The sequence below is a fragment of the Cherax quadricarinatus genome, chromosome 100 (assembly GCF_038502225.1).
Source record: "Cherax quadricarinatus isolate ZL_2023a chromosome 100, ASM3850222v1, whole genome shotgun sequence".
NCBI classification, from domain to species: domain Eukaryota; kingdom Metazoa; phylum Arthropoda; class Malacostraca; order Decapoda; family Parastacidae; genus Cherax; species Cherax quadricarinatus.
In genome coordinates, this window is record NC_091391.1 from 7,210,464 (window position 1) to 7,235,637 (window position 25,174).

Sequence of the window (25,174 nt, forward strand, 5' to 3'; positions counted from 1 at the left end):
ACAGCAACAGTATTAACATAATATCTTAACATAATATATTAACACAATATCTTAACATAATATATTAACACAATATCTTAACATAATATATTAACACAGTATCTTAACATATTAACATAACATTTTATCACAGTGGTCCCTGGTAAGATGCAAAAAAAATAATAGCAACAGTTTTAACATAATATATTAACACAATATCTTAACATAATATATTAACACAATATCTTAACATATTAACATAATAAATAAACATAATATATTATCACAATGGTCCCTGGTAAGATGTAAACAAAGTCATCATGGTGGACGCTGATCCAGCTCCATCTCCGGTATTTTTCACTTTCCTTCACTAACATAATAACTTCTAACTATTACCACATATATCACTAGTTAGTTATTACTAGCGCTAGTTATCACCTCAGATAGACTAGTTATCACCTCAGATAGACTAGTTATCACCCTAAATAAGAGGTTTTAGTGATGGTTGTTGCTGATGGAAATGGTCGGGATGGTAAGTCTGGTTGTTGTTATATTTAGGGGGAAGCGCTAAAACTGTGGGGGTCACACTGCTTGGGGAAAAGTGGGAGGGAATCGGGTTTGATCCTAGGAAGGGGAAGTGTGTGTTTAATGTGACGTTGATGGAGTTTGAGGGGTTTAATATTGTTGGAGCCCGGTCCTGGACTAGGCTTGTCTGGTCCACCAGGTTGTTACTGGTGGTCCTGGACTAGGTTTTTCTGGTCCACCAGGTTGTTACTGGTGGTCCTGGACTAGGCTTGTCTGGTCCACCAGGTTGTTACTGGTGGTCCTGGACTAGGCTTGTCTGGTCCACCAGGTTGTTACTGGTGGTCCTGGACTAGGCTTGTCTGGTCCACCAGGTTGTTACTGGTGGTCCTGGACTAGGTTTTTCTGGTCCACCAGGTTGTTACTGGTGGTCCTGGACTAGGCTTGTCTGGTCCACCAGGTTGTTACTGGTGGTCCTGGACTAGGTTTTTCTGGTCCACCAGGTTGTTACTGGTGGTCCTGGACTAGGTTTTTCTGGTCCACCAGGTTGTTACTGGTGGTCCTGGACTAGGCTTTTCTGGTCCACCAGGTTGTTACTGGTGGTCCTGGACTGTTGAGAAATGGCATTACCAGCTAAGTTTAAATATAGGGAAACTTAACTTAGAAAGACAGCTCATCGCCTGCACAGCCGCCCCTGCAGACGAGGTCTTGAGATGCTGTCGAAGGCACTCCTCAACGGGCTGAAATGAGTTATAATTTGTAAACAATTAATTACCCCTAGGGGGTGTTATACAGTGGACCCCCGGTTAATGATATTTTTTCACCCCAGAAGTATGTTCAGGTGCCAGTACTGACCGAATTTGTTCCCATAAGGAATATTGTGAAGTAGATTAGTCCATTTCAGACCCCCAAACATACACGTACAAACGCACTTACATAAATACACTTACATAATTGGTCGCATTCGGAGGTGATCGTTATGCGGGGGTCCACTGTATCAGCATATTTCATTCACTGTTTGCTGACAAACTTACTTGTGTGGACTCAAAAGTCCGCCCCTTACTGCAGACTATAGGTTGATTACAAACTCCTTGCGACTCAAGAACTGCGCAGTCCCCCGTACTACAAGAAATTCGTAACCTACCTTGCTCTTGTAGCGTGAGCTATGGTGTTCTTCACACCTTCGACAGATATCGGTGACTTGATAGAAGCTGAAGTGTCCTTGGATGTCCACGTCTTCCATAGTCTAGGAAAATGCACACTGGTACACTATGTTCCACAAGATTTGTCTTTATTGTTCACAATCTTATCACTAAGGAAGCTGATCACACTTCTCTTAAGTGTTTATTGTGTTTTATGAGACACTTTGTTCACACTAACGCACAGATCGTTCTTTGTTGGTTATCCTGGCATCAGTGTCACTCTCAGTAGAGTCAAAAGTAATCTGAAGACGCCACAACGCCCCACGCCATCACTGCCCCCAGCACAAAGGAAAAGCTGACCTAGTACTTTTGCTTCCTTGCCACTTCCTCCATGAGACAAAGCAGAATGTTTAAATCTTGCTGTCTTAAGCATAGACAACAATGTCCAATATCTTTACCATGGTAATAAAGTGGGAGCAGGATTTTCCTTAATTGTCCTGCTAAGGTAAGAGATGTACTGTCTATTATTAAAATACACTCTGCAACACTGGACTGCAAGGAGCGGCGGTCGCTTGACCACGTCGCATACTCGTACTGCATCTGCGATCAATTACTCGCCGTAGAAGTAAACAAGATATTTGCCCCTTCTGAGAGGGCTGGGCCCCTCAGGGCTGAAAGGGGCTGAAGGGGGCTGATACCCCCCTCCTGGAGAAAATTTCTCCACACTGGGGGGCGGCGGAGGTTCGCTGCAGGTGAACTATTCATCACTTAACATTAATTTGATTTTCTCACTCGCCACCACTGTTGCTTGTCTTTTCTGAACAGCTTTAGTCTGTGTGGTTTCTGGAGAATCACTAATTTTGTTTTCAACATTGTGTAATTCTAACGGCTCTAGTTTATTGTCTGCTTATTCATTACACCTTTGCTTAAAACATCAACTGTCCTGATGATTCCATTTGCATCAGGATATATGGTCACAATTTTTCCAAGTGGCCATTGGGACCTCGGACCATCATTGTCGATAATCACTATGTCACCAGGTCTTAAGGACTTATGATTTTCAGGAACACCAGCTCCATAGAAGTGTTCTCTCAACGAGGTGAGATAGTCTTCTCGCCAAATTTTCTCCCAACGTTCAATCACTTTATTAAGGTGTTTGAATTTACGTCTGAGTTGCTCAGGTTCGAAATAAGTAGGATCCTCTATGATTTCTTTATCATTCATGGGAGGAACAGGTTCGAGCCTTCTGCCATGGAGTAAATGAGATGGACTTAACACTTCTAAATTGTCCAGATCATCGGTAACATAAGTTAGAGGTCTGTTGTTGACTCTATTTTCTATTTCAGTTACAATTGTACGGAATTCTTCTAAATCGATTCTTTGACGATGAAGAGTCTTCCTTAAACAACGTTTTACAATGCCGATCATTCTTTCATAAAATCCGCCGTGCCATGGAGATTTAGGAGGAATGTATCTCCAACAACAACTGCGTTGAATCAGCATCTGTTGTACTTCTGGTTGATCAAAGATCTTGCTTATATAAGCAGCACCAGCAACAAAGTTCGTTGCATTATCTGAAATCATCAGTCTGGGACATCCCCTTCTGGCTGCAAATCTTCTGAATAATTTGATAAAGGTTTCAGCAGACATGTCAGTGGCTACTTCTAGATGTACTGCTCTAGTTGTAGCACAAGTGAACAAACAGATGTACACCTTTATGGGAACTTGGTCAACTGTTTTGGTTAAAATTATTGGTCCAGTGTAATCTACACCTGTCACCTCAAATGGAGTGATATGACAAACTCTTTCAGAGGGATATGGAGGTGGACCTGGATACTGACATACTCGTATATCGTAGTGACGACAAGTAATACAGTCCTTTATTTGTTTTTTCACACTTTGTCGACCTTGAGGTATCCAGTAGGATTGTCGTATATGACAAAGTGTGTCAGCTACCCCACCATGTAACACGTTACTGTGGGCATTTTGCACAATCAGTTTTGTTAGCCAATGATTCTTGGGGATCAATATTGGATGTATGGCTTCTTTAGGTAGTGAAGAATTATGAATTCTTCCTCGACATCTTATAATCTTTTCTGAGTCGAGATAAAGTCCTAAAGAATTAATCATGACAGGTTACTTTGGGGATTTATCTTGTGTTTCAAGAAATTTATATTCTGAAGAGAAAACATCTTTCTGTATTAGTTTCACCCAGTATTTAATGGGTTCAAGATATTCATAATCAGGTTTTATTCCTTTAATGAATTTAAAGACAAGAGCTGTAACTCTTAAGAGTTTACCCAAAGATGAGTATTTAGATCCATTCAAGCAGACTGTTTCTTCTGGCATAATGTGAGCTTTTTGCAGAGGCCAGTTATTTTCATTAGAGAGCCAGTTCGGTCCGTGGAGCCATAATTTATTATCCACAAATTTCTTGAGTGGGACACCACGTGACAACATGTCAGCTGGATTCTCTTGGGTAGAGACGTGGAGAAAGAGATAATCTCTCTGCATCTCTTATTTCTGCTACTCTGTTCTGTACATAGACCAACTTACTCTTATTATTTCTTAACCACTGGAGAACTGCTTCATTATCACTCCAGATCACGTTTTTTTCAATAGTGAGATGATCAAGTACTTTGTTGAGATAGACAACTAATTTTGTACCTACATAGAGTGCTGTCAGCTCCAATTGTGGTACTGTTCTGACCTTCAAGGGTGCTACCCTGGCCTTTGAAGTAATTAGTGTACTTCCTTTAGCATTACTCATGTAAGCTACAGCACCATAACCTCTGGTTGACGCATCACAGAACACATGTAATGTGTACTTGTTTCCCTCTTGACCTATTTGTCTGGGAAATTTAATTTGATGAAGTTGTTTAAACTCCCTGGATATTTCATCCCATGCTTGACTCATTTCTAGAGGCAAGTTCTCATCCCATCCAATTTTGAGCTACCATGCATCTTGCATAAGTATTTTACCCTTTATGGTAATTGGTGAGACGAGTCCTAGAGGATCAAAACATTGTGATACCTCTGAGAGTAAACTACGTTTAGTGAGTGTACTGCATGATTTATTGTTTATCCTTTTGAGACTCAAAGTATCTTCCTGTGTGTTCCAATTAAGTCCCAGCATATTGTTGCAATCAGGAATTTCAGCTTCAGGGAAATCTTCTTTGAGAAGTTCCCTTAATTGCTTTGAATTTGTATTCCACATCCTTAGAGGCATATTTGCTTCTTTCATCTCCTTGTTAGCTTCTCTGTATAAGGATTTCAAATCCTCCTCTTTATTCACAGTACCTTGAAGATTGTCCACATAGAAACTTTTCTTTAAGATTTCTTTGAAGGGACTTTCTGATTTCTTCAAATGTGTATTTAGAGTAGCTTCTAGTAAGAATGGAGAGGATGTTGCACCAAATAATACTGATTTGAAACGATAAGTTTTCGCAGGACTTTGAGGATCATGTGGATTTTCAGGCCACAAGAATCGAGTATAATCTCTCTATTTCTTGTAGTCCTACTCTTAAAAAAGCTTTGGAAATATCAGCCGTGTAGGCATATGGGTTTGTGCGAAATTTCATAAGCACGTCTCCAAGCTTCTCAGTTAGTGAGGGTCCGGTCATCAGACAGTCATTAAGACTTGCTACATCTTTATTTGCACGTGCGCTGCAATTATATACAACACGTAGTGGAATATTTTCAGAATCTTTTCTGACTCCATGATGCGGGAGATAATGAGCGTCTGTCTTCAACTTATCTTCGACTATTTCCTCAGTGAATTTATTGTCCAACTGTTCTTGTATGATATTATCATAGACAGTCAGTAGCTCTGGATTCTTCCTGAGCTCATGTATTTGTGCTTTCATTTGTCCGAAAGCCATGCGATAATTGCTAGGCAGATGTGGTGGATTTAATTTCCATGGTAACCTAACCCAATACTGTCCATCTTTATATTTGACAGTGTCCAAATATTGGTTATAAGTCTGAGACTCTTGTGGGCTTGGTTTATTTACATCAATACCTATCGCATCTAAATCCCACAACTTATCAACTGGTTCATTCATTTCTTCCAGTAATGATAATTTTTGCTGTGGTACATGATCAGCGGTTATTCTCGTAACTAGTACATTTTCCACTGAATCAATATCAGCTTCTTTCCCACTTTGAGAGGGAATGGGACCACATATCATGTGGCCTCCTGCTGTTTTCAGCAAGTGAACATCATGTTTACTTTCTATATTTTGCACAAAACAGTGATAATAATCACTTCCAATGATTAAATCAATTGGACTAATAGTGTCCGTCTGTATGTCAGGACTGGCTAACTTGACCTTAGCTGCTTTCAGTGCTGCAACTGTTTCTTTTAATCCCTGGATCTGCACAGACTTAGGCAAATCATCTACTACCACAGCTTCTACTGTCTTTTTCCTGTTTCCTAGACCAACAGTGATTCTGGCTAGGTCATATGTCTGTTTACCAGAATTGTGGAAAAAACCAGCTATATCTAACTGTATTTTGGCATAGGGTTGTTTATTCAGTTTCTGCAACACTGTTCTTCTTATGAAGGACCTTTGTGAGCCTTGATCAACTAGTGTTAGCACATTGGTTTTGTGTAATTTATTAGATAACTCAACTCGAGCTATCGGGAGAGCAGTTGCTTTAAACTTATCTCTCACATTTAATGCTGTTGCTTGTTGACTTCCTGTGGAAGTCTTCTGCTGTTCAGCAAAAGTTTTTGGGCATAATGCTGTATGATGCATACCCTTGCATTTAAAACACTTCTTCAGTGAGCATTTACCTCCCTTGTGTTTACCTAAACACTTGATGCACCTTTTCAGCTGATGAACACGTTGTTTACGTGCCTCCATTGATGTGTATTGACTACAATACTGTGCCCAATGTGTTCCATCACAAAGTACACATTTTGGAGTACGTTTATGTGTGACAGTCTGTTTACTGTCTGTTGTATTCACAGTTTGATAAGTGCCTATATGGGATTTCCCATTCTGTGGTTTAGTGGGAGTAGGTATACTCTTTTTATACTGAGTTGAAGGTTTATTATCCACTGGATTTGTGGATTTTTCATCTTGTCTCTTTGCTTGCATGCATGAAACTATCGTTTGTAAACCATTGCTAATTTCCTCACAAGTGAAATAGCGTTTATTGAACATAATATTTAATCGTTCAGTAGTTTGTGGTGACAACTTATCTTGTACAATACCACTGATAAACCAATCACATTGTCTTAGGTCATATTTAGCACCTAGAGATCTGAGACTATTGTCTAATGTGATTCTAAATGCCTGTAAGTCTGAAAAACAATGTTTGGGTGGCTTCAAGCTTGATATTAAGACTGCATGTCTAACTCTGGCCTTGTCAGCATCAAAGTAATTGTCTGCTAAGAGACGTAAGGCTATTTGATAATTGCCTTTAACCACCGGAAATGACTTAATCAGTTCATAGGATTCTCCCTTCACAAGACATTTAAGGTAATTGAACTTAGCAATCTCATGTATGTCAGTTCGTGAATTTACTATGGATTGAAAACCACTAATGAATTCTTCGTAATTATGACCTTGGAAAATAGGTAATGACAAGGTAGGTAAACTTGGTAATGGGACACTTGTTGTTGTTACAGGTGTAACAGGTGTTTGACCACTAGTTACAGTAGGTCTCTGTAACAGAGTTTTGCGGCAGATAGCCTGTACTCCTGTCCACCTTAATTGTTGATTACTAAAAGTATCCAAAACATTTTTAATTTCATCCTCAGATGGATCTGATTCAAGAAATTTCTTTTCATAATGTGTATAGTCTGAATTAATTATTTCCAGACGTTGTGTAAGTAATTCAAATTTGACATCAAGATCATCAAAATCTATGTTTGTATCTTGAGTTAATCCTATACAGACTAAAATTAGATTTTCTAATTGTGTAATCTTAGTCTGTAAAGACTGAAACTGAGTTTTCAAACAAGCCATTTTAATGGTATACTGAAAATTCTAGCACCACACTTAGAGTGTTTAAAAACACTGTACTGCTATAAACAGCTGAGTTTTTGTTATGCTTAAGTCAGCAATAATCGAGTCAGTCACTACTGACCCACTAAGCTTAACCTCAGGGTCAATGACCATGAAGGGTACAGAGTACGTGTGGCTGGTGTTTATGGCTTGAATTTGCTGTGTCAGCCTGACCACGATGATTAATCGTAAATAACGATGTTATACACTTCATTCACTATACACTATAAATGTCATTGTATAACTGTAAATCACACGTGAATATTACTTACACATATATAAATGTCACTGTTAATTTGTATTTGAAAGCTTACACCTTATATATAAGTTCCTTTAATATAACAGGTAGATCTATAAGAAACAAACTTTAACACAATTTTGTCTCTTAATTTCTGTTTATAACATAAACACTATGTGTATATACACTCAGCAAACCGAACATCAGTTGGGTTGTTGTTGTCTTAGTCAGCGCTTCTTCGAGCTTGGAGCAGTGGATGCCGGGTGCCATCCCCCATTTTCTTGTTGGGTGAGTCACCCAGCTCCCGTTTTCTTTGGGTGAATGCTGGGTGAGTGCCCATTTTCTTTTGGCTGCCCATTCTCTGTGATTGAGTCTGGAGGGATTCATTTATACTGATTTAAATTGTAAAACACTAGTTTTACAGCTTTTTTCGAAGGACCTTGGCTCGTAGGTTATTTGTACACTGTAGTACAACATATTTGGACCACAGTGTGGCCTTTATCTGGTTCGAGCACGACCAAAATGTTGAGAAATGGCATTACCAGCTAAGTTTAAATATAAGGAAACTTAACTTAGAAAGACAGCTCATCGCCTGCACAGCCGCCCCTGCAGACGAGGTCTTGAGATGCTGTCGAAGGCACTCCTCAATGGGCTGAAATGAGTTATAATTTGTAAACAATGAATTACCCCTAGGGGGTGTTATATCAGCATATTTCATTCACTGTTTGCTGACAAACTTACTTGTGTGGACTCAAAAGTCCGCCCCTTTCTGCAGACTATAGGTTGATTACAAACTCCTTGCGACTCAAGAACTGTGCAGTCCCCCGTACTACAAGAAATTCGTAACCTACCTTGCTCTTGTAGCGTGAGCTATGGTGTTCTTCACACCTTCGACAGATATCGGTGACTTGATAGAAGCTGAAGTGTCCTTGGATGTCCACGTCTTCCATAGTCTAGGAAAACGCACACTGGTACACTATGTTCCACAAGATTTGTCTTTATTGTTCACAATCTTATCACTAAGGAAGCTGATCACACTTCTCTTAAGTGTTTATTGTGTTTTATGAGACACTTTGTTCACACTAACGCACAGATCGTTCTTTGTTGGTTATCCTGGCATCAGTGTCACTCTCAGTAGAGTCAAAAGTAATCTGAAGACGCCACAACGCCCCACGCCGTCACTGCCCCCAGCACAAAGGAAAAGCTGACCTAGTACTTTTGCTTCCTTGCCACTTCCTCCATGAGACAAAGCAGAATGTTTAAATCTTGCTGTCTTAAGCATAGACAACAATGTCCACTATCTTTACTATGGTAATAAAGTGGGAGCAGGATTTTCCTTAATTGTCCTGCTAAGGTAAGAGATGTACTGTCTATTATTATTAAAATACACTCTGCAACACTTGACTGCAAGGAGCGGCGGTCGCTTGACCACGTCGCATACTCGTACTGCATCTGCGATCAATTACTCGCTGTAGAAGTAAACAAGATATTTGCCCCTTCTGAGAGGGCTGGGCCCCTCAGGGCTGAAAGGGGCTGAAGGGGGCTGATACCCCCCTCCTGGAGAAAATTTCTCCACATGGACCAGTTTTGTCTTGTCCACCAGGTTGTTACTGGTGGTCCTGGACCAGGCTTGTCTGGTCCACCAGGTTGTTACTGGTGGACAATACTTTATAATCTTTACTAGTAAAATTATTCTTTAACATAAAAGATTATTTTTTAATTTACACAGAAACATAATAAAATAAAAGTATATTCTTTGGCATTAATATCACATCACACTAACAATGTAGTCATGACCCTGTGTCACAAGACACTCCCTTTATCTAAGTCTCATGACACTCCTACTCTGTGTCATAAGACACCCTTGTCTCTGTGTTACGATGCTCCTACTCTCCGTGTCACTCGACACACCTTCTCTCCATGTCACACGACACCCTGTTCTCTGCATCATAACACGCTTCCTGTGTCACTTGACACCCTGTTCTCTGTGTCCTAAGACACTACCTTTTGTACAGGGTTACATGACACCTTGTTAATGGCATATGATTTGTGTTACACCCTTCACCTGTGTTATTACTGACAAACTCTCACATGACACCGTTAACACTACTTTGTGCCTTCACACGGCACTACCTCGACCGTGTCTTCACATAACACTACCTCGACCGTGTCTTCACACGACACTAACTCGACCGTATCTTGACACGACACTAACTCGACCGTATCTTGACACGACACTAACTCGACCGTGTCTTCACAACATCGTGGGATAATCAGCAGTAAACCAAGTAAAGCTGGTGCGTGTCAAGCAGTGGTGAACAGCAGAAGTGAACACACTGGTGAATACACTCTTTCTGAGGCCGTCAAGCTCAGTGAGCGATGGTGAACACTCAGTGGAGAACACTCTCTTTCTGACACTGAGGCCGTCAGGCTCAGTGAGCAATGGTGAACACACTGTGGAGAATACTCTCTTTCTGACACTGAGGCTGTCAGACTCAGTGAGCGATGGTGAACACACTGTAGAGAATACTCTCTTTCTGACACTGAGGCCGGCTAAGCAGCCCCCTACATTGGGTGTGCTGACGTCACACAGGGTACTGCCAGGTAACAACCTAGCAGCACCCAAGTGGTCAGTCAACCACCTCCCTTTATTGTTTGTTTCTGGGTTTGCAACAGTGGGTCTTCTCTCATACTGTAGATGGTGGGTCTTCTCTCATACTGTAGATGGTGGGTCTTCTCTCATACTGTAGATGGTGGGTCTTCTCTCATACTGTAGATGGTGGGTCTTCTCTCATACTGTAGATGGTGGGCCTTCTCTCATACTGTAGATGGTGGGTCTTCTCTCATACTGCAGATGGTGGGTCTTCTCTCATACTGTAGATGGTGGGTCTTCTCTCATACTGTAGATGGTGGGTCTTCTCTCATTCTGTAGATGGTGGGTCTTCTCTCATACTGTAGATGGTGGGTCTTCTCTCATTCTGTAGATGGTGGGTCTTCTCTCATTCTGTAGATGGTGGGTCTTCTCTCATACTGTAGATGGTGGGTCTTCTCTCATACTGTAGATGGTGGGTCTTCTCTCATACTGTAGATGGTGGGTCTTCTCTCATTCTGCAGATGGTGGGTCTTCTCTCATTCTGTAGATGGTGGGTCTTCTCTCATTCTGTAGATGGTGGGTCTTCTCTCATACTGTAGATGGTGGGTCGTCTCTCATACTGTAGATGGTGGGTCTTCTCATTCTGTAGATGGTGGGTCTTCTCTCATACTGTAGATGGTGGGCCTTCTCTCATTTTGTAGATGGTGGGTCTTCTCTCATTCTGTAGATGGTGGGTCTTCTCTCATTCTGTAGATGGTGGGTCTTCTCTCATACTGTAGATGGTGGGTCTTCTCTCATACTGTAGATGGTGGGTGTTCTCTCATTCTGTAGATGGTGGGTCTTCTCTCATACTGTAGATGGTGGGTCTTCTCTCACTCTGTAGATGGTGGCCTCTCATGCTGTAGATGGTGGGTCTTCTCTCACTCTGTAGATGGTTGGTCTTCTCTCATACTGTAGATGGTGGGTCTTCTCTCATACTGTAGATGGTAGGTAAGACACATAAGCAACAGTTAGGCCTAACTGCTGCTTATGTGTCTTACCTACCAACCTGTCGGTATTGTATACCATTTTGATGTTCATACTGTAGATGGTGGGTCTTCTCTCACTCTGTAGATGGTGGTCTCTCATGCTGTAGATGGTGGGTCTTCTCTCACACTGTAGATGGTGGGTCTTCTCTCATACTGTAGATGGTGGATCTTCTCTCATACTGTAGATGGTGGGTCTTCTCTCATACTGTAGATGGTGGGTCTTCTCTCATTCTGTAGATGGTGGGTCTTCTCTCATACTGTAGATGGTGGGTTTTCTCTCATTCTGTAGATGGTGGGTCTTCTCTCATACTGTAGATGGTGGGTCTTCTCTCATACTGTAGATGGTGGGTCTTCTCTCATTCTGTAGATGGTGGGTCTTCTCTCATACTGTAGATGGTGGGTCTTCTCTCATTCTGTAGATGGTGGGTCTTCTCTCATACTGTAGATGGTGGGTCTTCTCTCATTCTGTAGATGGTGGGTCTTCTCTCATACTGTAGATGGTGGGTCTTCTCTCATACTGTAGATGGTGGGTCTTCTCTCATACTGTAGATGGTGGGTCTTCTCTCATTCTGTAGATGGTGGGTCTTCTCTCATACTGTAGATGGTGGGTCTTCTCTCATACTGTAGATGGTGGGTCTTCTCTCATACTGTAGATGGTGGGTCTTCTCTCATACTGTAGATGGTGGGTCTTCTCTCATACTGTAGATGGTGGGTCTTCTCTCATACTGTAGATGGTGAGTCTTCTCTCATACTGTAGATGGTGGGTCTTCTCTCATACTGTAGATGGTGGGTCTTCTCTCATACTGTAGATGGTGGGACTTCTCTCATACTGTAGATGGTGGGTCTTCTCTCATACTGTAGATGGTGGGTCTTCTCTCATACTGTAGATGGTGGGTCTTCTCTCATACTGTAGATGGTGGGTCTTCTCTCATACTGTAGATGGTGGGTCTTCTCTCATACTGTAGATGGTGAGTCTTCTCTCATACTGTAGATGGTGGGTCTTCTCTCATTCTGTAGATGGTGGGTCTTCTCTCATACTGTAGATGGTGGGTCTTCTCTCATACTGTAGATGGTGAGTCTTCTCTCATACTGTAGATGGTGGGTCTTCTCTCATACTGTAGATGGTGGGTCTTCTCTCATACTGTAGATGGTGGGACTTAGATGGTGGGTCTCTCATACTGTAGATGGTGGGTCTTCTCTCATTCTGTAGATGGTGGGTCTTCTCTCATACTGTAGATGGTGGGTCTTCTCTCATACTGTAGATGGTGGGTCTTCTCTCATACTGTAGATGGTGGGTCTTCTCTCATTCTGTAGATGGTGGGTCTTCTCTCATACTGTAGATGGTGGGTCTTCTCTCATTCTGTAGATGGTGGGTCTTCTCTCATACTGTAGATGGTGGGTCTTCTCTCATACTGTAGATGGTGGGTCTTCTCTCATACTGTAGATGGTGGGTCTTCTCTCATACTGTAGATGGTGGGTCTTCTCTCATACTGTAGATGGTGGGTCTTCTCTCATACTGTAGATGGTGGGTCTTCTCTCATACTGTAGATGGTGGGTCTTCTCTCATACTGTAGATGGTGGGTCTTCTCTCATACTGTAGATGGTGAGTCTTCTCTCATACTGTAGATGGTGGGTCTTCTCTCATACTGTAGATGGTGGGTCTTCTCTCATACTGTAGATGGTGGGACTTCTCTCATACTGTAGATGGTGGGTCTTCTCTCATACTGTAGATGGTGGGTCTTCTCTCATACTGTAGATGGTGGGTCTTCTCTCATACTGTAGATGGTGGGTCTTCTCTCATACTGTAGATGGTGGGTCTTCTCTCATACTGTAGATGGTGAGTCTTCTCTCATACTGTAGATGGTGGGTCTTCTCTCATTCTGTAGATGGTGGGTCTTCTCTCATACTGTAGATGGTGGGTCTTCTCTCATACTGTAGATGGTGAGTCTTCTCTCATACTGTAGATGGTGGGTCTTCTCTCATACTGTAGATGGTGGGTCTTCTCTCATACTGTAGATGGTGGGTCTTCTCTCATACTGTAGATGGTGGGTCTTCTCTCATACTGTAGATGGTGGGTCTTCTCTCATACTGTAGATGGTGGGTCTTCTCTCATACTGTAGATGGTGAGTCTTCTCTCATACTGTAGATGGTGGGTCTTCTCTCATACTGTAGATGGTGGGTCTTCTCTCATACTGTAGATGGTGGGACTTCTCTCATACTGTAGATGGTGGGTCTTCTCTCATACTGTAGATGGTGGGTCTTCTCTCATACTGTAGATGGTGGGTCTTCTCTCATTCTGTAGATGGTAGATCATCTCTAACTTTGCTGTACATTATCTTCTGTCCACACTTATCTAGCCTCTCTCTCTTATCCAGGTGAAGAAATTCATGATGGGCACTGAGGAATTGAAGGATGAGAATAAGGCCCTGCAATCCATGGAGGATATTTTACCTGCACCAGGGACAGAGCAAGCTACTGTCATGTCAGGTGAGTCTGTCTTGTATAATTCCCCATTATGTGTTCCTTCTGTTTTAGAAATGCATATAAGCAAACACTGGATCATATTTATTAGTTAACATTTTGGTCCCTGGACCTTGATCACTTCTAAAGTACAGATGTTAAAAAGACAGTACAGGAGGCCCTCCACATTTGTGAGGGACGGGGATCAAGAGCCTCATGAATCTTGAAAATTTGCGAATTTTTGGTTTTATCTGGAGTTTATCTGGAGAGAGTTCCGGGGGTCAACGCCCCCGCGGCCCGGTCTGTGACCAGGCCTCCTTAGGTCAGTGTCCCAGGATGCGACCCACACCAGTCGACTAACACCCAGGTACCCATTTTACTGATGGGGAACATAGACAACAGGTGGAAAGAAACACGTCCAATGTTTCTACTCTGGCTGGGAATCGAACCCAGGCCCTCACCGTGTGAAGCGAGAGCGTTAACCACCAGGCCACCAGAGCCTGTTACAGGGAAATATAATAATGTTGTTCTGTAACGTACTGTAGCGTTCTCCTCCTTGGCGATGAAGGTCCTGGCAGGCATCTTCTTCCAATCCAGGGCTGTTTCATCAATATTCCACACCTGCTCAGGCCTGTATCCCTTCTCATCGATGATATTTTTCGAAGCACCAGGGGCTGCAGCTGCCGAAACATGATCTGCCGAACCTGATTCCCCGCTCATCTTCAGGTTGTTCATTGAGAACCGTCTCTTAAATTTATCAAACCATCCTTTACTTGCTAGGAAGTCAGGATGGGTGATGGTAGGACTTAATGGTTCTTCACCGGTGCAGAACCCACGTTTGTTTGGTAAATATGATTGGGCGGCTGGGCATTCGCGAATGTTCGAAGCTCGCAAAAGTGGAACTCATGAAAGTGGAGGGCTAGCTGTATATATAGGCAGACAGTTTTCTAATAAATATGTCCTAGTGTTTGATTGCGTGTCTTTCTAGACCAACTTGTTGGTATCTATTACCCAAGTTTATATCATGTTCCTTCTGTACCTCTCGAGGTTGGGTCACCTTGAGATGTTGTGGAGAGGAGGTTTTTGTGGATTTTGGCTTGAGTGATTAATGTTGCTCAAGTGCAGTTGTGTGTTTTCATGTAACTTTAATGCCGAAATGGGAAATCATAGTCCAATAATTATTTATAAGCACATACTGTAAGCCTAACTGGGCTTACTGTATGTAAATAACCAAAAAAGGCACAATACCGTGACTGGAACGATACACAAGTAACCTGCACATAGAAGAGAGGGGCTTGCGATGATGTTTTGGTCCGACTTGGACCATTTACAATGTCACACTAACGAGAAATAGAGCAGGACGGGTATATATAGGCAGGAAGAGGTAGTGGTGGTGGTAGTAGTAGTAGTAGTGGCGGAGATGGAAGGAAGTAGTAATGGGGAAGTAAGGAGGAGGAGCCAGTCAAATACAAAGAAAGGGGAGCACTGCCAGGGAGCTAGGTGCCCACAGAGGGAGAGCAAGAACACAGAGGTGGGGGGAGGGGAAATAATGAAATAAATAATGAAGGAACAGAAACACAAGAATGAAGAAAGAAAGAAAAGTCAGAATACAAAAAAGGAAAGAGGAAAGGTGAAGAGGGAGAAGAAGAAAAAAGGAGGACTCAGGTTAAGTCACGGGTGTTGTGAAGTTTGGAGCATTTTACAGTGTAGTGGGAGAGGAAGGCATCTACAGAGACGAAGCCAGGACTAAGATTCATACAAGGAAAGTTGTGTATTAGAGAGGATTCAACAAGACGGTGACTGTTAAAGTTGGAAGTAGGGAAGACAGTTTTAGCAGAAGACCAGTCTATAGGATGGCTGTGATCTCTGACGTGACAGAAAAGAGCATTGTTAGTGTCGGCAAGCCTAACACTATTTTTGTGCTCCCTAAGTCTGTCAGAAAGAGATCGGCCAGTTTCTCCAAAGTATTGAAGAGGCTAGGAGGAGCAAGAAATAGAGTAGACACTAGGAACATCTGTAGAGGGAGGAGAGGTATGAACGAGATTAGTGCGAAGAGTGTTAGTCTGGCGGAAAGTAAGCTTGATGTCTAAGGGACGGAGAGAATTGTTGAGATTAGAAAGACCGGAAATGTAGGGAAGGCAGAGGACAGAAGAGTTCCCAGGAGTAGAGAGTTTGGGAGAGAAGAAATTACGTTTAGCACGTGAGAGGGCAGAGTCTATGAAATGGGAAGGGTAGCCAAGACGGGAAAACGAATTATGAAGAGTGGAAATATCTGCTGGAAGGAACTGAGGATCACAGATGCGGAGGGCACGGAGAAAGAGGGAGATAAGAACACTTTTCCTGACTGGGGAAGCATAACAGGAAAAGTAGTGAATGTACATGCCACTGTGCATAGGTTTACGATAAACGGAAAAGGCAAAAACCTGTATCTGAGTGGTGGACATGAACATCAAGGAAAGGAAGCAAGGAATTAGATTCCCATTCAGCTTTAAACTTAATGGAAGGGGCAAGATTATTAAGAGCATCAAGAAAAGGTTGGAAGAGACTTGAGTCATGAGGCCACAGAGCAAAGATGTCATCAACATAGCGGAGCCAGAGTGAAGGGCGCACATCGATGGTAGGAAGAAGAACAGTCTGGAAGTATTCCATGTAAAGATTAGCAAGGGCACTTATGTACTTAGGTACTTATAAATTATTTACTAATACATAAAGTAAGGCATATGTAGTTTTGAGATGCAATATTACAGATGTATATGTAACCAAGAGTGAGACAAGTGTGTGGAGTACTCAGTTTATGGTGGTCAGTTTCTTAACAATAGTTTGTGAATCAGTGAGTAAAACTGTGTTAAACAGATCATATTTCCCCATCTCTGTTGTTTTTGTTTTCCATCCCTTCTTTCATGCCTCCTCTTCATTTTGTCTTTTTTTATATACATGCAGATAACCCATACATAGGAAACTGAAACTTAATCAACATTTTGTCTGACTTGGACCATTCGCTATGACTAGTCAGTGGTCCAATTCGGACCGAAATACGTATTGTCATAAGTTTGTCTCTCATATACGGGGTATTTGTGTATTATTCTACTCATGGTATTGTCTTTTTATTCTTTGTCTTTTTCTTTCTTTTTGCCCTCTCACTCCCACACACTCCCTATCCTCACTACTATTTCTCCATGTTCATTTTTCTCCTTGCATCTCCTCTCCTTAGAAAATTGCTCTTCTGTCCTCCCTTTACTCTTATTCCCTCCTCTTATTAGGCCTCTTACATTATAACCATTATATTTTTTTATTATTAACACATCAGCCATTTCTCACCAAGGCAGGGTGGCCCATAAAAGAAAAACTTTCACCTTCATTCACTTCATCACTGTCTTGCCAGAGGTGCACTTACACTACAGTTTTTAAACTGCAACATTAACACCCCTCCTTCAGAGTGCAGACACTGTACTTCCCATCTCCAGGACTCTAGTTCGGCCTGCCGGTTTCCCTGAATCCCTTTATAAATGTTACTTTGCTCACACTCCAACAGCACGTCAAGTACTGAAAACCATTTGTCTCCATTTGCTCCTATCTAACATGCTCACGCATGCTTCCTGGAAGTCCAAGCCCCCTGCATATAAAACCTCCTTTACCCCCTCCCTCTAACATTTCCTAGGTCGACCTCTACCCTGCCTTCCCTCCACTACAAATTTATACACTCTCAAAGTCATTCTATTTTGTTCCATCTGCTCTTCATGTTTGAACCACCTCAACAACCTCTCCTCAACCCTCTGGATAATAGTTTTGGTAATCCTGCACCTCCTAATTTCCAAACTATGAATTCTCTGCATTATATTGACACCACACATTGCCCTCAGACATAACATCTCCACTGCCTCCTGCCCTCTTGTTGCAACATTCACCACCTATGCTTCACACCCATATAAGAGTGTTGGTATAACTATACCCTCATACATTCCCCTCTTTGCTTCCATGGACAAAGTTCTTTGTCTCCACAGACTCCTCAGTGTGCCACTCACCTTTTTCCCCTCGTCAATTCTGTGATTCACCTCATGTTTCATAGACCCATCTGCTGACACTTCCACTCCTAAATATCTGAATACATTCACCTCCTGTATTCTCTCTCCCTCCAATCTGATATCCAATCTTTTGTTACCTAATTTTTTTGTTGTCCTCATCACCTTACTGTTTCCTGTGTTCACTTTTAATTTTCTTCTTTTACATACCCTACCAAACTCATCCACCAACCTCTGCAACTTCTCTTCAGAATCTGCCAAAAGTACAGTGTCAAACCTCTTGCCAACACCCAAGCATTCACTTCTCTTACAACCCCATCTATAAATATGTTGAAGAGCCATGATGACATCACACATCCCTGTCTAAGGCCTACTTTTATTGGGAAATAATCTCCCTCTCTCCTACACACACTAACCTGAACCTCACTATCGCCATAAAAACTTTTCACCGTTTTTTATAACTTACCTCCTATTCCATGCATTTGCAACATCTGCCACATTGCCCCTCTATCCACCCTGTCATATGCCTTTTCCAAATCCATAAATGCCATAAAACCCTCTTTACCCTTATCTAAATACTCTTTACCTATGCCTGTAAACACTTGGTTTACACACCCCGTACCCTTCCTAAAGCCTTCTTGTTCATCTGCTATCCTACTTTCTGTCTTACTCTTAATTCTTTCAGTTATAACTCTACCATACACTTTACCAGGTATACTTAACAGACTTCTTCCCCTATAATTTTTGCATTCTCTTTTGTCCCCTTTGCCTTTATACAAAGGAACTATGCATGCTCTCTGCCAATCCCTAGGTACTTACACTCTTCCATACATTTATTAAATAAAAGCACCAATCATTCCAGAACTATATCTCCACTTGTTTTTAACATTTCTATCTATATCCCATCAATCCCAGCTTCTTTACCACCCCTTTCATTCTACCCACCGCTGCACAAACTTCCACCACACTCACAACTCGCTCCTCCTCACTCCTACAAGATATTATTCCTCCTTGCCCTATACATGAAATCACAGCTTCCCATATTTTATTTAAAAGTTTACCATATTTTAGCCATTCATAGTAATGTTGATTTTACTGTGACAGATTCTACTGTCACTGCAGCCAAGGTTTGCAGCGGCCATACTCATTGACAACACAGTGAACATAAAACTGATATACAATGTAATAAAGGTAAATACATAAGAACATAAGAATGGAGAAACACTGCAGAAGGCCTACTGGCCCATGCAAGGCAGGTCCTTATCAAAACGACCTCTGCCTTAAGCTCCCAAGAAATAACTCCCGTACCCAATGACACCAATCAAACCCAGCTCCTCCCACTCATATATTTGTCAAGTCTCTTCTTAAAGCTACCCAAGGTCCTAGCCTCTATCACATAAGAACATAAGAATGGAGGAACACTGCAGAAGGCCTACTGGCCCAAAATACCTTACAGGCAGTCCCCACTTATACAGCAGGTTAGATTCCAGGCTACTGCTGTAAAGCAGAAATCACTGTAAAGTGAAACAGTGTTTTTTTTACTGTCAAATACATATAAAAACCTGATAACATGTTTATACTATCATACATTTAATGAGCAATATAGCTAGTCCTAAACAATGGATATACAGTACAGACATTATTTACCTTAAAATATTTGTGTCCTTAGCTTATAGTGAGTGAGTGGTGAGTATATTTATTGTAGGAAGTGTGAATAAATGATTAATGGGTATAATTGAAAACTGCTGTATTAGCAAAATGCTGTAAAGTGGAGCCTGCCTGTATTCACAAAACATCCATCCAAAATAAAACACACAAAATATACACATTACAGTGCTGTTAACTAGTCATTACACTGCTTGTCAACTTGTTTTGGAAACATGACAAATAATAATTTCATCTTACAGAAATAAAGACAGAGGAATCTACAGTGTCAGAGAGCTTGGCAGAGAAATCTGCTGCATCAGAGTGCATCCCGCTTCAGGCCGAAGCTGTAAAGGTAGATTCCGCTTCACCAAATGTAGCTCGAAAAATTAAGAAAGCAAGACGTAAGAGGAAGAAGAACAGGCAACTCTCGCAAGATAAAAATGACGCTAAGGTTGAAGTGAATGGAGATGACTGCAAGATGGTATTATCTGACTTGGGTAACACAAGTGGGATTAGTGCAATCACCTCAACTGCAGAAACTGTTAATGAAGGAGAACAAAATTCAATAAAGACTAGTAGCCAACAAAGAAAGAAAAAAAAAAGGAAAAATAGAAAAAATAAATCCATGGCATCTCAAGACAAAGGAGTTGAGGTGCAGATTGTGAATGCACTCAATTCAGATTTAATTAGTATTAGTCCAAAAGTTCCAAATGATAATGAAGGGAATTTAAGTTCAACTAGTGTTCATGGTATTGGTATTAATGATAATTGTGAGAATGCAGTAGCCTCAGTAGGTATTATAGATGGGAATAATGCAGTAAGCTTCTCATCAGTAGCTAATACAGAAAGTTCAGCTAAGTCAGTCAATGCAGAAAGGAGAAAAAGACGAAGGAGAAATAGAAAACTTAAACTACTGGCTTCTCAGGCCTCTGGGGAGACTGATTTGCAATCTACAATTGATAGCAATTGCAGTGTGATTAATTTAAATGTAAGTGCAGAGCCCAATAACAATGAAGGTTCTTTGAGTGTGAACAAGGTAGAAGGTAGTGGACCACAGGAGAAAACACACTCCCAAAAGAGGAGAAGAAAGAGAAAGGCAAATAATATAGTTTCTGTTGGGGCTGCTGATGCTGCGGATGCCATAAAAGATAGTACAGAAAATAATGACCATAATATAAAAAAAATGAAACTATCACCAGTGGGAGAAGATGGTAATTCCTCTCTACTAACTGTCGAAGGAAGTACACCCAATCAGCAGAACAAAAACAAAAGAAACAGGAATAGGAATAGAAGAGCTAAAAAGAGACTCAAGGCAAAACTCCAAAAAAATGCAGATTTGTTAGCTGCTTCACAGGGAAATAAAGAAGAGAATGGCAGCAATTTTAATAGCAGAGTGAAAGTAGATGAAGAAAATGATGGAATTATTGCTGATGCTATCAATACTTCCCCTCAACCTCAACAACAAGATAATAACCAGGCAAATAAAAGGAAAAAAAGACGAAACAGAAAGAGAAATAAAAGGCCTGTGACACAAGAGCAGTCTAAGGATCCTTTGGATGATGCAACTAATCAGCCTCAGTCAGTTGATAATTCCCAACCATTTGAAGATTATGGCAGGACAAGTTGCAAGAAAATTAAAACCGATGACCGTGCAACCACAAGCTTCACCGGTGCAATACCATCTATAACTATGGAGCTCAATGCTTTATATTATAGCCAAGCCCAAAAAAATGAAATAAGGGAACAATGGGGTCAAATTAAGGAAGACGACATGGATAAAGGTAAATATTTTTAATGCTTTATTATTTTGTAAATTATTGTTATTAGGTATCATAATAAAATTACATTAGATTTTGTACTGTTTTTCTCAGAGTGGAAAATGGGTTACTGAAATGATACACTGTACAGCAGTAATGTACAGGGAACCATTGAGAATGATTAGGAGAGTGCACATAGAAAGTCCATGGTTATGCAGAGCATTTTGGGCAAGGTTAAGCCTAACTTAAGCCTACAAGCACAGCCAGATTAAGATTTTGTAGGCTCCTGGGCTATAGATACTTTGAGGCCCCATGATATTTTCACAGAAAGGAGGTTAAAGAAATATAAAAAATTCATTTTAACAATGCTAACTATAATTAAAACTCAAATGTTTGCTTTGTATAATTTCTTGGAAATAAATTTCTCCAGCTGGCAGAGGACCCTGAGCTGCAGCCATTAAAACCCATGCCTTAATCCAGCCCTGACTACAACAGCAGTAGACATACATGTATATAATGACATTAACCCGTAAACGGTCCAAGCAGATCTACGTTCACATGTGTACTGCTACAAAAGTAGATCTACGTTTTTTTTTTTACACATTTTCAAATGTAAAAAAACAAAAAGAAGATCTACTTTTTTTACATGCTTTCAAATGTTGAAAAAATATATATAAATGTTATGTATATTTTATTATCACACTGGCCGATTCCCACCAAGGCAGGGTGGCCCGAAAAAGAAAAACTTTCACCATCATTCACTCCATCACTGTCTTGCCAGAAGGGTGCTTTACACTACAGTTTTTAAACTGCAACATTAACACCCCTCCTTCAGAGTGCAGGCACTGTACTTCCCATCTCCAGGACTCAAGTCCGGCCTGCCGGTTTCCCTGAATCCCTTCATAAATGTTACTTTGCTCACACTCCAACAGCACGTCAAGTATTAAAAACCATTTGTCTCCATTCACTCCTATCAAACACGCTCACGCATGCCTGCTGGAAGTCCAAGCCCCTCGCACACAAAACGTCCTTTACCCCCTCCCTCCAACCCTTCCTAGGCCGACCCCTACCCCGCCTTCCTTCCACTACAGACTGATACACTCTTGAAGTCATTCTGTTTCGCTCCATTCTCTCTACATGTCCGAACCACCTCAACAACCCTTCCTCAGCCCTCTGGACAACAGTTTTGGTAATCCCGCACCTCCTCCTAACTTCCAAACTACGAATTCTCTGCATTATATTCACACCACACATTGCCCTCAGACATGACATCTCCACTGCCTCCAGCCTTCTCCTCGCTGCAACATTCATCACCCACGCTTCACACCCATATAAGAGCGTTGGTAAAACTATACTCTCATACATTCCCCTCTTTGCCTCCAAGGACAAAGTTCTTTGTCTCCACAGACTCCTAAGTGCACCACTCACTCTTTTTCCCTCATCAATTCTATGATTCACCTCATCCTTCATAGACCCATCCGCTGACACGTCCACTCCCAAATATCTGAATACATTCACCTCCTCCATACTCTCTCCCTCCAATCTGATATTCAATCTTTCATCACCTAATCTTTTTGTTATCCTCATAACCTTACTCTTTCCTGTATTCACCTTTAATTTTCTTCTTTTGCACACCCTACCAAATTCATCCACCAATCTCTGCAGCTTCTCTTCAGAATCTCCCAAGAGCACAGTGTCATCAGCAAAGAGCAGCTGTGACAACTCCCACTTTGTGTGTGATTCTTTATCTTTTAACTCCACGCCTCTTGCCAAGACCCTCGCATTTACTTCTCTTACAACCCCATCTATAAATATATTAAACAACCACGGTGACATCACACATCCTTGTCTAAGGCCTACTTTTACTGGGAAAAAATTTCCCTCTTTCCTACATACTCTAACTTGAGCCTCACTATCCTCGTAAAAACTCTTCACTGCTTTCAGTAACCTACCTCCTACACCATACACTTGCAACATCTGCCACATTGCCCCCCTATCCACCCTGTCATACGCCTTTTCCAAATCCATAAATGCCACAAAGACCTCTTTAGCCTTATCTAAATACTGTTCACTTATATGTTTCACTGTAAACACCTGGTCCACACACCCCCTACCTTTCCTAAAGCCTCCTTGTTCATCTGCTATCCTATTCTCCGTCTTACTCTTAATTCTTTCAATTATAACTCTACCATACACTTTACCAGGTACACTCAACAGACTTATCCCCCTATAATTTTTGCACTCTCTTTTATCCCCTTTGCCTTTATACAAAGGAACTATGCATGCTCTCTGCCAATCCCTAGGTACCTTACCCTCTTCCATACATTTATTAAATAATTGCACCAACCACTCCAAAACTATATCCCCACCTGCTTTTAACATTTCTATCTTTATCCCATCAATCCCGGCTGCCTTACCCCCTTTCATTTTACCTACTGCCTCACGAACTTCCCCCACACTCACAACTGGCTCTTCCTCACTCCTACAAGATGTTATTCCTCCTTGCCCTATACACGAAATCACAGCTTCCCTATCTTCATCAACATTTAACAATTCCTCAAAATATTCCCTCCATCTTCCCAATACCTCTAACTCTCCATTTAATAACTCTCCTCTCCTATTTTTAACTGACAAATCCATTTGTTCTCTAGGCTTTCTTAACTTGTTAATCTCACTCCAAAACTTTTTCTTATTTTCAACAAAATTTGTTGATAACATCTCACCCACTCTCTCATTTGCTCTCTTTTTACATTGCTTCACCACTCTCTTAACCTCTCTCTTTTTCTCCATATACTCTTCCCTCCTTGCATCACTTCTACTTTGTAAAAACTTCTCATATGCTAACTTTTTCTCCCTTACTACTCTCTTTACATCATCATTCCACCAATCGCTCCTCTTCCCTCCTGCACCCACTTTCCTGTAACCACAAACTTCTGCTGAACACTCTAACACTACATTTTTAAACCTACCCCATACCTCTTCGACCCCATTGCCTATGCTCTCATTAGCCCATCTATCCTCCAATAGCTGTTTATATCTTTCCCTAACTGCCTCCTCTTTTAGTTTATAAACCTTCACCTCTCTCTTCCCTGATGCTTCTATTCTCCTTGTATCCCATCTACCTTTTACTGTCAGTGTAGCTACAACTAGAAAGTGATCTGATATATCTGTGGCCCCTCTATAAACATGTACATCCTGAAGTCTACTCAACAGTCTTTTATCTACCAATACATAATCCAACAAACTACTGTCATTTCGCCCTACATCATATCGTGTATACTTATTTATCCTCTTTTTCTTAAAATATGTATTACCTATAACTAAACCCCTTTCTATACAAAGTTCAATCAAAGGGCTCCCATTATCATTTACACCTGGCACCCCAAACTTACCTACCACACCCTCTCTAAAAGTTTCTCCTACTTTAGCATTCAGGTCCCCTACCACAATTACTCTCTCACTTGGTTCAAAGGCTCCTATACATTCACTTAACATCTCCCAAAATCTCTCTCTCTCCTCTGCATTCCTCTCTTCTCCAGGTGCATACACGCTTATTATGACCCACTTCTCGCATCCAACCTTTACTTTAATCCACATAATTCTTGAATTTACACATTCATATTCTCTTTTCTCCTTCCATAACTGATCATTTAACATTACTGCTACCCCTTCCTTTGCTCTAACTCTCTCAGATACTCCAGATTTAATCCCATTTATTTCCCCCCACTGAAACTCTCCTACCCCCTTCAGCTTTGTTTCGCTTAGAGCCAGG

General features: G+C 41.3%; 1 protein-coding gene across 2 annotated transcripts in view; it reads left to right on the plus strand.

The window, feature by feature from the left end:
* Positions 1–285: 285 nt before the first annotated feature.
* The window catches only part of sud1 (Prolyl 3-hydroxylase sud1), a 58,332-nt gene continuing 33,443 nt past the window's right edge, over positions 286–25,174 (plus strand). The window contains exons 1-3 of one of the 2 annotated variants that reach the window (XM_070079641.1): positions 286–329; positions 13,895–14,006; positions 19,906–21,426. In XM_070079641.1, the coding sequence (XP_069935742.1) occupies positions 300–329; positions 13,895–14,006; positions 19,906–21,426 (1,663 nt within the window). In that variant the 5' untranslated portion in view covers positions 286–299. Of the gene's footprint in view, positions 330–370; positions 512–13,894; positions 14,007–19,905; positions 21,427–25,174 lie in introns of those variants that run through there. The other variant, XM_070079642.1, reaches the window with a different exon arrangement.